This window comes from Lethenteron reissneri, chromosome 38, assembly GCF_015708825.2.
Source record: "Lethenteron reissneri isolate LAM-NWPU_2019-01 chromosome 38, ASM1570882v1, whole genome shotgun sequence".
Classification (NCBI taxonomy): Eukaryota; Metazoa; Chordata; class Hyperoartia; order Petromyzontiformes; family Petromyzontidae; genus Lethenteron; species Lethenteron reissneri.
The window spans coordinates 3,601,534-3,618,018 of NC_083816.1; the positions used below are offsets into that span (position 1 = coordinate 3,601,534).

General features: G+C 52.5%; 1 protein-coding gene across 3 annotated transcripts; it reads right to left on the reverse strand.

Moving 5' to 3' along the window:
- Positions 1-6: 6 nt before the first annotated feature.
- Positions 7-11,493, reverse strand: GTSE1 (G2 and S-phase expressed 1). Of its 3 annotated transcripts, none has more exons than XM_061567090.1 (13): positions 11,431-11,493; positions 9,878-9,948; positions 6,503-6,613; positions 5,406-5,463; positions 4,187-4,361; positions 3,549-3,944; positions 3,314-3,424; positions 3,052-3,199; positions 2,367-2,943; positions 1,934-2,254; positions 1,446-1,680; positions 898-1,053; positions 7-374 (listed from the first exon to the last, which is right to left on the reverse strand). In XM_061567090.1, the coding sequence occupies exons 2-13, from the start codon at positions 9,894-9,896 to the stop codon at positions 279-281; spliced, it is 2,403 nt and encodes an 800-aa protein (XP_061423074.1). In that variant the 5' UTR covers positions 9,897-9,948; positions 11,431-11,493; the 3' UTR covers positions 7-278. The 3 variants fall into 3 exon arrangements, with proteins under 3 accessions (XP_061423074.1, XP_061423071.1, XP_061423072.1); XM_061567087.1 differs by having other exon boundaries at positions 11,059-11,489; XM_061567088.1 differs by having other exon boundaries at positions 10,809-11,489.
- Between the last annotated feature and the right edge of the window lie 4,992 nt (positions 11,494-16,485).

Consider the following 16,485-nt stretch of genomic DNA (forward strand, 5'->3'; position numbering starts at 1 on the left):
AATCAACTTTAATTGGCTCTTTTTTTAAAAACTAAACACACAACTAAAATAATGACATGCAAGACATTATAACACGGCTAGAGAGATGAGTAGACAAGGAGACACCACCAATATAAACATCAATAAGACACTTTCTTCACCTTTAAGAGACTGCAGATTTTTTTCTTCCACCTAGCAGGATACAGTGCCAATTCCAGCCCAGGCCCGCCGCAATGGGGGTACAGTAGCAGGCGGGCGGGCAGGAGGGAGTCGAGACGGTGGGGCCCTGGCCCGCACGCTCAGAACTTGAGCAGCGGGGAGTCGATGTTGATCAGGAGGCACTCCGCCGATGACTTCTGACCCAGATTGATGAGCGGGGAGCTCAGGTCGATGAGCTGCAAAGCAAAAGCGACACGCTGACCGTCACCGCGGATTCTCCCGTGGGTCGACACCAAATGCCAGGGCCACAGCGCGAGGAGGCCACATCGCTAAACCCGCCAGGGGCTTCATTCTGGGGGTGCGCCAATTGAGTGTGGATTTATCAATAATCGTTTATAGAATCCATCAATTCTATCTGTTAGTCTCGATTTTGCAACCTCAGTTTGTATTGTTTGTAATATCCCTATTTTAATGGCATTAACGTTTAGTGAGCAAATCATCGTACAAAACAATTGCCGCAAGCATAATTCTGTGCTTGTGTCGTGAGTGTACGAACTGATCTGAGGCAACGACTCCACGCGTCCTCGCATGCCTGCCACTCGTGCACCCAGGACCTGATCTTCCAGATCGCTGGCCGATTAGAGGAGGTGGCACGTGACCAGTGGTGGCCGCAGCCCCATATCGTGAGTGCTGTTTACTGGATGTGGTGTGCTGGGTGCGGACATTTTTCCGGGATTTGATCTCCAATTTGCCACTTGCCTCCTTGGAACTGCCACTGCCGCCGCCGCCGCCTCCATCTCGAGCCTCGGGGCTGTCGGAGAGGTCGATGAGGGGTCGCTCCTCCGCCTGGGTCGACTTCTCAGCCGCAAACCCACGCAGGAGGTCACCGCTCGCTTCCCCTTGCGAGGCAAAGGTCTGGAACAGCACAAACGCCGCCATCAACAACGCCGCCATCCACCACCACCATGGCCCCCCAACCAGCATTGCCAAATCAGCGATTCCATCATCGCTAGGTCTCGCGACTCTTGGCGCCTTCCTGAGCAACAAACTTTCGTCAAACGCAACGAGCGACAAACCTCGCGACGCTCTGGGACGAGATCATCATGCACCTTTGAGAGCGATTCAGGGGGGTGCGGCGTCAAGGACCCCTTATCCCGTTTATACGTGCCATGCTTGCCAACTGTCCATTTTGCAAGCATGGCAACTCGAAGGTTCGGCAACTGTCTACTGCACGGAGTTGGCCACCGCCGCCCCTCGCACGGTCCGCCTGTGGGAACGGCGCGATGCGGTCGAACGCCGCTGCTCACCTCCGCAGGAAGCAACGACTCCAGCTGCTCCAGCGCCGTCGCGGTTCCAAACAGGTTGACGACCACGTTCTGGAGGGGGACGTCGCTGTCCGGGCTCAGGGAGACGATCGACGAAGACGCCTCAACGGGGACTGCTCCCTTCGCGACGCGACGCTCCACCCCCACGGGGCTAATCAGCGGTGCGCTGGCGCCGGTACGGGAGCTGCGGCGACACGAAGAGGGGCGCCCCCCCCCCCTGCACCCAACATCGGCGTGAGCGACGGCGCAAACGCGTGAACGGCACCGCGACGCCAACGGCCACGGCGAGGGCTCGTCGTCAGAGGCTGGGATGTCAAATCAGGCAAGGTACAGCCGGGGCCTTCGTTGTGCTCACTCTCCGTGCCAACACCACTCAAGACAGAGGTCTGGGCCCTCCTGGGCTTGGGCATGGCTAGACAGCTGTGTGTGCTACAGGGTCACATGGGTTACATCTCTCGCTGGGTTCCCACCTCGTGGTTGCGTGCAGACTCTCCGTGGCTGGCGGGGAGAACAAGAGCTGGGAGGGAGCTCGCGTGTCCGTGGCCTTCCCCTCGGCGTCCGCTCGCACGGCGACGGCGACGGCGGCGGCGATGCCGTCTGGGTCGCGCCGGGGTCTCAGCGAGGCCGGCGTGCGGATCGGCGTGATGGCCGGGATACACGAGCGCCGGCGAGTTGCGGACGCCGGCGTCGACCCCGGCGGCACCACCGCCCCCCCCCGTGACCCCGCCACAGGCGTCGGCATCGCGGAGCGGGGGGGCGGCTTTGATGGAGTCACAAACACGGCCGGTGGCCTGGAGAATGGGGAAATAATACGGCTACAGAGATTGACCCTGGCACACCCTGGCCACGCCCTGGCAATCTAGAGTTTATGGGAAATGCGGAAGATGTGCAGCTGCATCTCACCTGTCCGTCGAGCCGAGGGCCGAGAGCCTCTGTCCCCGCAGCAGCTTCACGGGCGTCCCCGCCTCTGGGAGTTTGCCGCCAGCTGCGACGCCAGCTGCGACGCCACGCGGTTTGCCCGCTCGGCATACGCCCCGCGCTTCCCCCGAGACGGCGTCACCGGACAACGCGGCTGCCGACCCGCGCCCCCCCTCCTTGCTGGGCGTCGCGGGGTGACGAGCGGAGCCCGTCCCGACGGCGCGGGCGACGTTCCCGGTTCCGCTCGGCGCAACCGGCGTCCCCCGGCCTTCCCCTCCCGCCGCCGCCCTCCCGCCGTCCAGTTGGGGCCCGCGTCGGGCCGGCCGGCCCGCGGTCGGCACCCGCTCGCCGCCCGCGATGGCCGAGCCCTCCGACGCGGAGCCCGCGCGCCCGCTGGGAAGCGCGGACGTCGCCCTCCTCGCGGGATGGCTCTTGGACGCCGGCGCCTGCTGACCGGAGAGGGACAACGGGCGGGGGAGTCCCCCCGGTTGGACCGGATGGCCCGTCGGCAGTCGAAGCGCGCCCCGTAGGCGCCCGCCGCCGGTGGCGGCGGCGGCGGAACCTGCGGAGAGAAACGGCGGCGTCAGCGCCTGCCGCGGCGGGGCTCGTCCGTGCGGGAAGACGGCGCGGGACGGCGCCGTGCGGCGCCCGGCCCACCGCGGCGACTCACCGCGGGGGGAGGCTCGGCGGCTCGAGCCGAGGCCGAGCAGCGAGGAGCACGAGCCAGAGGAGGACGAGGACGAGACCTTCTGCTGCCCCGGCGGGGGCCGCGTCCCTCCCACGGGGGCCGGCGGCCTGAGTCCCAGCGCTCGCCGCAGCTGCGGGAGAAAGCGCACGAGTTGGACGGCCACGGCACGGTCGGAACGGCCGTCACGGCCTTCTTTACAAACGTAACGAGTCTCCGAGCGGGTCGAGTGGGAAGGGGGGGGCACCTTGGTGCGGCTGGGAAGGGGCAGGCTCGACAGCGCCGGCGCGTCCAATGTGTCGTCCTCCAACACGGGGCAGCTGAGGAGAGGCCTCTCCTCTCCGCCGTCGTCGCTCGCCTGCGCCGGGAGACAAGCGCTCGTCAGGAAGTGGACGGTCAGGTCGCCACGGCGGTCGTGCGAGGTCGCCGAGGACGCACGGACGCGCACGAGTATCACGCGCTACCTGCGTTACCTGCGTTACCTGCGTTGCCGTGACTGCCGAGGTGCACGACGGTAGTTGCAGAGCGCCGGCGCGTGTCGCGTTGGTCGACGGCTGCGGTTGTGGCCGTTCCGATTCGGGGCTGGCTCCGCTCACCTCCCCCTCCTCGCCATCCCCGGCCACTCGACGGTCAGAGTCTGGACAATCGCCGGTCCCGGGCGCCGGTCCTCGCGGCAGAGAGGTTTCCTGGCGGGGGGTGCGAGGCTGGGGCTGGGCCGTTAGCTTGAGCTTGGAGCAAGACTCCTCCACGAACCTCTCCACCACCCTGGCCCTGGCCTTGCTTCTGCTCGACCGAGCGACGTGACCCGCCGCGGGGGCCTCCCCGGCGATGCTCGCCTTCTCCATGTGCAGCGCCAGCAGCGTCGCCTCCTTGCAGACCTGATGGAGTGAGGGGGGAGAAGGGAGAGGGATCCAATGTCACTCGCCCGCACCCACGCGCATCGAGGACAGAGCCATGGTTTGGTTGTGGCCGGGGTGTTCGTACGTAGACTGGCGTGGACTGCGGTGGACGTGACGCTCAGGAATGGTTACAGCTCTTTAAGCAGGATGAGCGATAGGCTCGTCAAGGTGGGGAGGGATCGTTAAGGTGGGGAGGGATCGTCAGGGTGGGGAGGGGGCACCTGCACAAACTTGTCTCCGCTCAGGGGACTCCAGTGTGGCTCGGGGCCCAGGTCCTGCTGCTGCAGCCCCTTGCCCACCACGATGCACTTCTCCCGGTGGCCCATCGGCCCGAAGAACACCTCGTCGTCGTCGTCCTCCTCCTCCTCCACGTCCCCCTCGTCCCCCCTCTCCTGACTAAGGGCAGCACTCCGGGGTTACGGGACCGCGAGGCCGCGGCACAAACACTACGCGTCCTCACACCAGCGGCCTCTCGGCTTTCCAGACCAACAGCACTAAGCAACATTTGTCCTGAAAGCCGATCGATCGACGGAATGAAGACCTAGTAATAGGTTTTTACCCTTTCAACTGGTACAAAAACTGACACCTTTATACAAGGCATCATGTTTGCAATAACCACAACACAAGCAGTCAAATGCAAACAAAAAGAAACAACTCTGATGATGATAATGATATGCACTGTCCTTGAAGTTGATTGGTCCACACCCGAGACAGCTTTTCTTAGAGCCTAGTCTCCATTGGTGTTGGACCAGATGACGCCAAAAGGCGTACAACTCAAAGACAGCGCACTATCAGAATATTGAGAGCTCGGGGTAAGCATTTACACTATGAGACCTCCTTTACCAGTGTTGTACCAGTTGAAATGGTAAAATCTATTACTATATTTTGCCACTGGTAAAGGAATGAAGACATTTTTATTCGTGGAGATGCAGAAGAACAGAGTTCTGTTTATTATGTGCTTCATTATTATCATGATGCTTGTTCACCAGGAAAGCCTCACCGAGTCTCAAGACTCTCTTTCAGGAGGGTCCTGCCGAGTTTTCGCAGCAAGGGGCGATGTTACGTTTTATCCAAACAGAGTAATGTGCGGGTAATGTTTCAGCATTGGCATGTTGTCTAGCCAATGCCGATGACATTGTAGGTGGTTTGTTTTGCTATTGGAGGAAACCGAAGAACCCGGAGTAAACCCTTGCAGGACAGGTGGAGAAATAACGAACTCCACACAGAAAGGTGCCCAAGTCGGGAATCAAGCCCAGGCTTCTTCTTGATGCGAGGCATGAGTGCTACCACTGCCTTGCTTTCAGCCATAATGCTCCACAGTAATCCCTAACGAGCTGTATACAATATTCACTGCACAGGGGCGTTCTCAAAACTGGTCGTCACCCCGCAGGTGCGTCCTGTCTCACCTACTCAGTCTGTTGCTGTGTGCCCTCCGCTCACCTGGTCGGCGACAGCACAAAGTCAAAGTCGAAGGTCTCGTCCGTGATGAATGCTTGCTCTGCAAGAGAGACGACGCGGGCATTTGCCAAGATCCCGTTGGTTCCGCCTCGTTGGTGCCGGTGTGGGATGACACGGCTCGCGCGGCGGTGATGATGATGATCACCAATCGTCCGGCTTCCCGTTAACCCTCCCCGAGCATCTGGGAGTCGGCGTCTAGTGACTCGCCCTCACACTTCCCCACCCACCGTGGTTTCACGAATCTAGTATATAATTACAATACCCCCCCCCCCGCCTCAAATCGTTGCACCTGATGAGTTGATGAGTTAATGATGACGTCACCCTGCTGCTGCTCTATATAAGAACGGGAGCAAGAGCAGAGCCTCACCATTCTGGCGAATTGCCCGATGATGCTGGATGCAATTACCAGCGAAACGTCGTGCTACTCAAAAACTGTAAATGTTGTGGTTTCACGCTTCAACACACCGGTGGGCTAAAGCAGTGAACTATTTGTCTATTGTCAACGTGACACTTTTTTACTGATTGGCCGTGTCGGGTGGTGGAGGGTTACGACACATTTATAAATAACGCGATCTAAACCCAAAAACGTTGATTATAAATAATATTGGTCACGAAAGCCTACGTGTTAAACTCGTTGAGATTCGTGGCATGAAACCTACGTCTCATTCGTGCTGCTTGCATCGATTGTGTTGTGCTTCACATTATGAAGCCACTGGAGCTATGCACTTTTAAATCTAGATTGAAACGAATTTCTTTAGAATAGCTTTTTGTGTGTTAGTTTGTTGTCCTTCCTCTGCACCTCCTATTAGCACGGTTGGCTACGTACGGTGCAAAGTAAGTTCTACATACATACACATTTGTACCATCTCGTATGTTTCCTCTTATTTGCCCACCTTGTTTGTTCCGTTAGCCCTAACGAATAGACTATCGTACCATTATCATGAAGGTAACATTTATGCATCATTTGCATACACGGTAAAACGAATAGATTTTCACCGACACGATCGTCCGAGCGGATCGCGATTCATCTTTAAATCAATGCAACGTTCCGGTGCCTGCAAGGGAGCCCCCTGCCTTACCCTCGGCCCGCCCGGGCCCTGCGGGCGCCTTGGAACCCGGACCCCAGACCTTGGTGCCGAGTGGTGTGGTGGAGGCAGTGACCGGGGAGTTGGTGATGTCCAGCAGACAGCCTGTGGGGGGTCAGGGGGTTGGTGTCACGAGTCACGTCGCAAAGCCCACTCGCTGCGCTGCCTTACAACAGCGCAACGCACAGCTGCTCAATGCTTGGGAGTCGGCTTCTTCTTTCGTATGGCTGATGGAGAGCAACAACAACAACAATTTCACATTCGGGTGGTCAAGCCAGATAACCGTGCCAGCAGCAGCGGAGTTGCATCGCGGTGATGTCCCTTTGTATTTGTGGACCGGGCAATGCGTCGTATCGTCCGTTCTGGATGACCACAGTCGCACACTACTGGAGAGTTTTTCATTTTCCATTTGTGCATCAGGCATCCGCATCTACCGTGGTTTGTGCGGATGCGATTTAGGGTGCACCATGAGCTTCGTGGAAGATCAAACCACAGGAGGTCAGCGTTGGCTCTTAAGGGCATCGATTGATCGATTTACAGTTGGAGGCCACAACAAACAGTGTGAAGTTGTACAGTCGTGTCTTCATAGTTTGGGTTCCAAATAAAACTTGGTTAACGAGGCTTCCCTACCTGTTCTGAATAAGTCATTGGCCAAAACGTCAGCGAGAGCTGTGCGAGTCATGCGCCGGCGGTTCTGCCAACACACTCCTCCCCTTTCGTTTCACTCGGGTGCCACGAGCGCCCTGCAAGTGCTTCCAAGTTCAGCTCTCATCACAACAGACACGGGCTGAAGAGGCGCCTGCAAGCGGCACGTTCACGGCGAGGCAAGCGAAGCCCATGTCCCGACACCACCAGATGGAAATCGAACTTCATTTCATCCTCGCAAGCGTGGTTATCGTGATCAATGCAGCCAATAGGAAGGGGTGGGGTGGGGGGGGGGCTCACAGCTGTGGATCCGTGGTGCTGGAGATGGCTACCGCGTATGGTGTGGACAGCAGGAAGAACCAGGAAAAGGGTGAACTACAAGAGATCACCGCGACTGCTCTTCTGTGCACCGTAAGCGAAAAGGAGAAACGGTTGGCTACGTACGGTGCAAAAGAGGTTCAACATAGATACATTTAGAATTTGGAACACGTAGCAATAGGCGTGGTGGGGAAAACCTGGAGAAACTGGTGGTAATTATATTTGTAATGCTTGTTTAGCCAGGAAAAGCTCACAAGAGTCTCAAGACTCTTGTTCAGGAGCGTCCGGCTAAGTTTTTCGCAGTAGACGGCGATGTTGCTGCTGTGCGCAATCCAAATTCTGTAATTTTCAGGAAATCTTTCAGCATCGGGATGTTTTGGACAACACCAATTACATAGTGCTTTTTTAAAATATTGTCTATGTGATAAAGCCAGAGAACGCGGAGGAAACCCAAGCAAAGCAGGGTGAGAACATAGAAAATCCAAACAGAAAAACCACCCGAGTTGGGAATCGAACCCGAGATTTTCTTGCTGCGAGGCACAATTGTTACCGCTGCGCTGTAACCGTGACAATGTTTGGTAATGTAAGAAAGGGATTAGAGGTAGACAGAGACTAAGGTGGACAAGTCATGATGTTCAAGTGGCCGTGAGCACGGTATTACAGGAGTGTTCTCTTCACAGACCGGAATATCTTCATCAGAGGTCACAGACACTACACCAGCGAGTAGAACGACGCAGAGAGGGACTTCATCTTAAAGAAAGGTCCTCCCTACCTTCACCCCTCCTCCTGTGAGCCGCTACCCTGGGGTTCCACTGCACAGCGCAACCGTGACAGCCGTGGCCCAGGGCTGCTGATCGCTTGTGCCACCTCGGGTGACAACACGCTAGCGGTACAACTTCATCTACACAGCCAATAAGAGCGAATCACAGCGACAGCATTTTATCGACCGAAATGAGAAATGTGTACGGCTCAAGTCCTGTCACCTCGGGTATATTGGAAGGAATAAAGTTAAACCGCTACCAAATGTAATCATCTTCGTGACCTTTTTTTGTAGAAGGCCGTTGCCCTCCGGGGTGAGGGAGCCAGCATTTACCAGAGCACTCGACCTCTCCACTTCATTTGAGGGACAAGTGCAGACGTGAGCGAATGCTTTTGTGTTTGCTTTCGCCTCTTATTTGTGTTCGCTTTGCCCAGAAAGGTTTTTTTCTCTCCCTTTTCCCATCCTGTAAATGTTTGAGTTTGTTTTTGCGCGCCAGAATATTTATACCGCACGGACATCTCGAAACGTAGATTTGCGTCTCAATGAGCTCTCCCCTGGCTCTATGGAAACTTCACGTTGTGCTGTTTAATTTGAAATCAATCATTCGTACATTTGGTATTCGCGTCATAATTACAATAATTATTATTTATCCAGGAAAGCTGCAATGATTCTACATTTGAAGCTTTCGTGACTGCAAGGATTCATATTCTTAGGTTTTTTCGGTAAAGTCACGTAGGTAAAACATCAAAAATAATACAAATAAATAAAATAAAACAAAAATCACGACGTTTCGGAGGCAACACAAGTCTCCGTCATTAGGTGGGACCGTCACAGCCGGACGGTCCCACCTGATGACGGTCCTACCTGATGACGGAGACTTGTGTTGCCTCCGAAACGTCGTGATTTTTGTTTTATTTTATTTGTTTTTATTATTTTTGATGTTTTACCTACGTGACTTTACCGAAAAAAACCTAAGAATAAGCTGCAATGAGTTGAAGCACTTTTTTATGAGCGTATTGCATTATATATTTTTTTATTATACAAGTGAAAGGAAACTGGAGCACACAAGAAAATCCACACATGTGAGGGGGCAACACTATCCCCGTACAGATGGAAACAGATCACGATTAGTCCACTTGCTGTACTGCCTTTTCCTCGAGAGCCAGGGAACGGCAGCTCAACGCCCACGGGAAGAGAGTTTCGCAACAACATGTGACCCACCCAACCCTCTCGCCTCCAGTGCATAGCCGCCGACACGACCACCCCCCTGTTTACAGACCACTGCAGTTTGCAGCAGTTTCACGGTGAGTAGGGGGTCTGTGTTGCACTGTACTTTCAAAATAATTAGCAAGTGATTTTGAAATTTGGACAGTGTTAACCGTGAAGCAGGCACACGTGGCCTACTGTTTTTCAAATAACGCCATGCGGTGTTTAACCTCTGTTGAGGAGACACGTAATATGTTAATACGCCGCAGTATTAACCAGGGCAGCCGCTCTGCTTGAACCACGAATCAAGTGGTAAATGCACGACCACCCACCGCTCTGCCCAGGCCCCATGGAACACAGGCCCCTAACCCGGTGTTGTGACCAGTTGATGAGGTGAGGGTGGTGTGGCCGGACCTCTTTGGTGAGACCCTGGGTCTCACCTTGTCCCTTTAACTTCATGGCTCCACCCGGGCGGCACCGGCGTGGCGAAGATGCCTCTGGGGAAGCGAAGCTGCAGTGGAGGAGAACGCAGATGAGATCAATGGACTTGAGGTACAGCCACACATACAATCACACATGAGTCGTCACACAAGTGTCAAGGCAACAGACTGTTGGGGCAAGTGCTGTTTGCGAGCACCTATGAAGGCCGGCACGGCACACAAGGAAGGTGGGTGGCCAGCACCACGCCCGACCACATGTGTCGATGTTTTCACACTGCATTGGGTACTCATTTGAGGCCGAATCGATCTAGGGGAGGCTCAGAACCGATTCAAATAAGTGTCAATGTTGATGTCGGTGAGCGGGAACCAAACTCGGCTCGCCGGGTTCGGAGTGGGCTAACCACTGCCCACAGAGTCACACGTACAATCACGAACTTAAACAACACGATATAGTCAACAACAACAACAACCCCCGCTGTTTGTCACCAAGTGGCGGTGACGACATCCCAGGCGAGGGGCACTTTGGGGAGGCCACGTGAAGTGGTCGTAGGCTCGCTGGCAGCTCACTGTACAGACCCAGGTGCCATGGGTTGACATGCCACCTGGCCAGATTGCACCACCTGTGCCAACTCAATCGCGTTTTATCCACCCGGCGCTCCGCTCGTTGTTGTGAGCGTCGCTCATCCGTCCTCCCGTTGCTGCTGCATCCAATTGGTCCCAGTGGCAGCGTCCTTGACGAGCCTCCTCCACCAAGGCCGATGTTGACACCGCTGGTGCCGTGCCCGTCTTGGGCAAAGCGCACACCACGCACACTGCACCACGTGGCAGAGCGTCCCTGCCACTGCGACTCTCTGCTAAGAAGTCAACACGTGCGTCAGCACCGCTGTGGGCCCTTAGCGGTGCCGCTCTGCAAACGTTGAGCGTCTCTTACCGAACTGGATGTAAATGTCTCTCGTTGCTATTGTGTTTGCCCGCCCATGGCCCTTAAGACGGCGGTGAAGCTCCCACCAGCAGGCCGGGCCGTCTTTGTGTCTCCCGGTGCCTTTACACCGCGCCACGTGCGCTGCCCTGGGCCGCTCCTGATATCAATCGGCAGGCCACTGATGGTGGCCGCGAGTGCTGTGCCTCTTGTCACACGAGGGACTGTGACGACTGCGTGGCTGGGCCGGGCCCACACTCACCCTGGCGTAGGCATCACGAGGGCGGCGGTGGCGGTGATGATGGTGGTAGCGGTGGTGATGATGTTGGCGGTGATGATGGTGGTGGTGCTGGTGGCGGTGATGATGGTGGTGGCGGTGGTGGTGGTGGCGGTGGTGCTGGTGGTGGTGGTGATGGTGGTGGTGCTGGTGGTAGTGGTGATGGTGGTAGCGGTGATGGTGGTGATGATGGTGGCGGTGGTGGTGCAGATTTCACCGATGGGGATGATCGTGGTGATGGTGTCGCACTTGAGGATGACGATGTTGTTGCCACTGTTCGTGATGTTGTTGATGATGTTGTTGTTGATGATGATGTTGATGATGTTGTTGTTGATGTTGTTGTTGTCGAGGTCTCACTGTGAGTGTCGCGCGAGGCGCTGCGCGTTCCCTCCGCGAGCCGCACATTCAAATCTAACCACGTGGTGCGCGCCGACGCGCCCCATTGGCCAACGGCCCCAACCGGCCGCCGCGTGACGTCACCCGAGGGCTGTGATTGGCCGGCTATTTATACCCATTGGATGCGGTAAATATTTAAATTATACATTTGAAGCTTTCCTGACTGCAAGGATTCATACTCTTGGGTTTTTTCGGTAAAGTCACGTAGGTAAAAATAAAAATAAATAATAAAAATCATAGAAATAAAATATTTATTTTAATAATTATTAATAGAAATAAAATAATTATTTTAGAAATAAAATATTAATTTTTTATTTATTTTATTTATATTATGTGTCTATTATGTATCTATTATTTTTTAAATGCCATTGACTTGAAGCTCTCGTAACTGCAGCAATTCATATTCTTTAGTTCTTTCGGTAAAGTCACGTAGGTTTCACATAAAATAAATCACGACGTTTCGATCACAACACAAGCTGTCATTCTCAGGCGGAAAAAATATAATCCGGCAGTGGATTATAAATAATAATCAGTGGAACTGCTGGATTATATTTTTTTCTGCCTGATGACGATTGGCTTGTGTTGGGATCGAAACGTCGTGATATTGTTTTTTTACCGAAAAACCCAAAGGGTATAGTTACCCACCAATAAAGCTGGGTGATTATTATTTAGACCCAGTCGGATACCAACTTAGCGTGGCGAGCGAGACAGCCAAATAAAAATGTAATTACAAAATTATCCAAATTAATTAAATGATTATTATTCATATTAATTAACATGTCAATGAGTGCGGAAAACGCGTAGTAAAGTAAGCAAGTTTGAACATTAGGAGAGAGGGAGAAAGAACACACTAAATTAAATAACCTAGCAAAATATCGAAATGTTATGTAATACAACACAGAGAGTCGGCCAACACATAATTAACGCATAGCCTGGTCGATTACGTATTTCAAAGATTGCTAAGTTAGAATTTAAGTGTGAAAATTCCAAAGAAAGACAAAACATAAAACAAAAGGAACGGAGACACAGACAGAGCAGAACATAAGAACGACAAAAAACGAGTGTAGACAGAAAAAAGTACACTATCTGCCTGTGTATTTAGTGTACTTTTTTCTGTCTACACTCGTTTTTTGTCAAAACGTCGTGATTTTTATTTTATTTTACTTTTATTAATTTAAAATTTTTACCTACGTGACTTTACCGAAAAAACCTAAGAACATTAACAATGAATTAACTTGCCAATTAATTCGTAACAACTCTCAGTTTAACAATGAATTCACTTGACAATACTGTAGGAACCTTCTGGTGTCCGTCGTGCAGGGAGGGGGTGGCTGGGAATGGATGGGCTGGGTGGGGAGGGGAGGGTGGGGAGGGGCTGGGTGGGGAGGGTGGGGAGGGGCTGGGTGGAGAGGGGCTGGGTGGCGAGGGTGAGGAGGGGCTGGGTGGGGGGTGGAAGGGGTGGGGCTGGGTGGGGAGGGTGGGGAGGGGCTGGGTGGGGTGGGTGGGGAGGGGCTGGGTGGGGGGTGGAAGGGGTGGGGCTGGGTGGGGAGGGGAGGGTGGGCTGGGTGGGGAGGGGCTGGGTGGGGTGGGTGGAGGGGGGGCTGGGTGGGGGGTGAAAGGGGTGGGGAGGTGCTGGTCACCCCGTGGTGCCCTTATAAAACTCAACGTTTAACCTACTCACGCCGGCTTGTGCCCGCCCTCACAGTCGGCCATATTTGCGGAATACACCACGCCGCCGTTGACCCTGCAGGCCATTGACCGAGCAACCCAACGTTCCTACCAGCTCCCTCCGCAGGAATGTGTTTCGTAACAACTCCCAGTTTAACAATGAATTAACTTGACAATTAATTCGTAACAACTCCCAGTTTAACAATGAATTAACTTAACAATTAATTCGTGACAAATCTCAGTTTACTCCCACGTGTCTTGCCCACAGGCGGACGCAGGCTCCGTTAGATGCCGTTCAGTTGCATCGCCGGGTTGGGATTTGGGGAGAGGCATTCATCCAGCAGTGGATTGATTGTGGGCTGATGCTGACGCTGATGAAGTTAAATCATTTCGGACCTTCTGGTTGATTTACAACGGGAAAACACAACGCGGGCGAGTTGATTTATCCCTCAAGCTTGTAAATAAAAGCATCAACCCAATGCCACACACTGTCGTGTTTGAGTTTATATAATCGTGGTACGCGCAGTATATGTACGCTAAACTTCTTTCGCACCGTAGCGTAGCCAACCGCGCTAATCGGAGGTGCGGGGGAAGGACAAACAACTTCTTCTTGGTTCTTTCGGTAAAGTCACGTAGAAGGGAAATAATAAAGTAATAAAAATAAAACAATAATATATTAAATAATATATTATTTAATATATTATTTTATTATGTTTTATTTACCGAAAGAACCAAGAAGATGAATCCCTGCAGTCACGAAAGCTTTAAATCGAGACAAACAACTTAACACAACCAACAGTTTTAAAGAAATTAGTTTTCAATCTGGATTGCAAAGTGCATACCTCCGGTGGCTTCCTAATATCGAAGGGAGAGCGTTCCAGACGGCCGCAGAAGCGCAGTGACCGTAAACTGTGCATGCATCAAAGATTGTCAGTTTAAAATAAAATGATAACGCGTTCTTAGTTTTAAATACATATGTAGAGGAGTAATATGGGGACGTGACGTCGTGTGTGCCGTCCAGTGTGATAACGGCACGGAACGTGACGTCATGCGTGCTGGGCGGCTCGATGACGTCACGTCTCCTAGAGTATTTAAGGGAGACCCCGTGACGAAAGCGGGGTCACTGTGGGAACAGGTAGAGTAAGAAGGGTGAAGAGAGAACCAGGGGTAGAGAGAGGGATCGAATAGTGAGTCTGGGGAGAAGCCGGTGGTAGCCGTAGAGGTGCTTCTCTCCGGTCGGTGGAGTCGGCAGTCCCCGATCCGACACGAGAGAGAGAGACCGGAGCTAGCCGGCAGGGACCCGGACTCAGAGTAGGACCCCTAGCCCCTGGGAGTTGTTACACCCTTGTGTGTATTTGTGAAGTCTTTAATAAACCCTTGGCGAAAGCCCTTAAATTACCTCCGTCTCCGAGTGCGTCCGTGGGAACTCCTCAACACATATATAGCGTCCTTCATGCAAATTGCATATCGCACAATTACTGAGCGGGAAGGCAGCAGCCAGCAATTGGCCACGCTCTGCGGTCCTCCATATATTAGAAACATGCGTTAAGATTATTTAGATTATTTGGCTGCTATAGATTTTCCACGTGATAAGGCACTTCGCTGAGCTGTCATTTGTGGCCAGGTCGCTTCTGAAAAATAAGTTCAGTTGATTTCACCTGTGAAGAAAAAAAAACTTGTTTAGTTTTATTTATATATTTTCAAAGTGCTTTGCTTACTTTTCCCATACTTTGCACTCCTATCGTGTTTTTGTATTGTTTGTTGTTGTAACTTTCTGACCCGCCCCAATTGGACATCTGTTATAAAGAGCTGTAAACCTCATCGGATTCCTCCCGCAGTATTAATATTCCGATTAAGATATTTTCTATACTCTTTGGTTCTTTCGGTAAAGTCACGTAGGTATAGAATAAAGTAAATTAAATCACGACGTTTCGGGCGCAACACAAGCGTCCGTCATCAGGTGGGACAACCGCAGCAAGAAACAATTACAGCAATAGTTTGTTGCTGTGCTTGTCCTACCTGATGACGGACGCTTGTGTTGCGCCCGAAACGTCGTGATTTAATTTATTTTACTTTAATACCTACGTGACTTTACCGAAAGAAGCAAAGAGTTTGGATCCCTGCAGTCAAGATATTTTCTGACAATGAATGAGTGTACGTGTGGAATAAAACCTTAACAGAGAGAGATGAAAAAAAAATGCGCGTGCGAGGGAGGCAACGCTATATGCCATACAGATGGGACACTTCGCGATTAGTCCGCTTGATGTACTTACCGCCTTCTCCTGGCCTCGACGTCCACGGGAAGGGAGCCTCACAACATTTGCGTGTGTGTTATTTTTTTTGGACACTTTTTTGCCAGCAATCGAGATGATGAAAAGCGAATATACTTTTCCTGGGCAAAAGGGGGGCAGGCGAGGGGGGGTGTAAAGGAATTCAAAATGTTCCCTCGAATTTCCTGCAGCGTTTAGGTTTTTGCAAAAAAGGTCATCTCTCGTGCGTTTTTAAAATCAGATTTTGTGGAAAAATCATTGCATTTATGTCAAGATATAATATTTTGTATAAAGCAAACTGGAAATTTGTTAGGGTTGCATAAAAAGTAAGGGCTTTGTTTTGGTCATTGCCAATGTCCACCACGCGACGGTTACGAGCACGTTATCCCTACAACTCCTCAAGGGAAACCCTCCCACACAAGCATAATAATAATTATTCATTCATACAGTATGTATTATTCTTAGCTGCATTCCATGCCCCGTAATAGATTATCATCGTTCTCCTGTCGAATTCCTCGGAGTAGAGTGAAACACGACATTCCAGGCATTGAGCTGGCTCACAGAGGAGCCAGGCACAGCCAAGTCGAGCTCAGCTCGCAGAGGCCTCAAATAGCCAGCGAAATGCTCACATACACACAGATATCAGTGACATTGAGCTCAGACACAGCGATCTCACGCAGTTATCACAGCTACATTGAGTCCATACTCTTTGGTTTTTTCGGTAAAGTCACGTAGGTAATTTTGCTGTGACGGTGCCACCTGAAGACGGAAGCTTGTGTTGCCTACGAAACGTCGTGATTTAATTTATTTTTTACATACGTGACTTTACCAAAAAAACAAAGAGTATAGCTACATTGAGCTCACAGAGACGTCTATCTCACTCGGCGATGGCACACACAGCGAGCTTGCAAATATTCCTATCTCACAGATGCTACGTCAAACTTAGGCCTCACATCATAATCGTAAGAGGGCCTGTACGATCGCCAGTTCACCAGCATTGAATGCAAGCTCGACTGCTGATGATGCGCTGTATGGCAAAGCCAATCCAGTTGGCTTGTCTTCAATCGATGCGGCTGAA

Excerpts from the sequence above, each read along its gene's own strand:
- GTSE1 (XM_061567087.1), bottom strand. Across the intron at positions 4,362-5,405 it reads TTTGTGCTGTCGCCGACCAG|TCAGGAGAGGGGGGACGAGG; the intron begins GTGAGCGGAGGG and ends TGCTGCCCTTAG. Across the intron at positions 2,255-2,366 it reads GCCCTCGGCTCGACGGACAG|GCCACCGGCCGTGTTTGTGA; the intron begins GTGAGATGCAGC and ends CCCATTCTCCAG.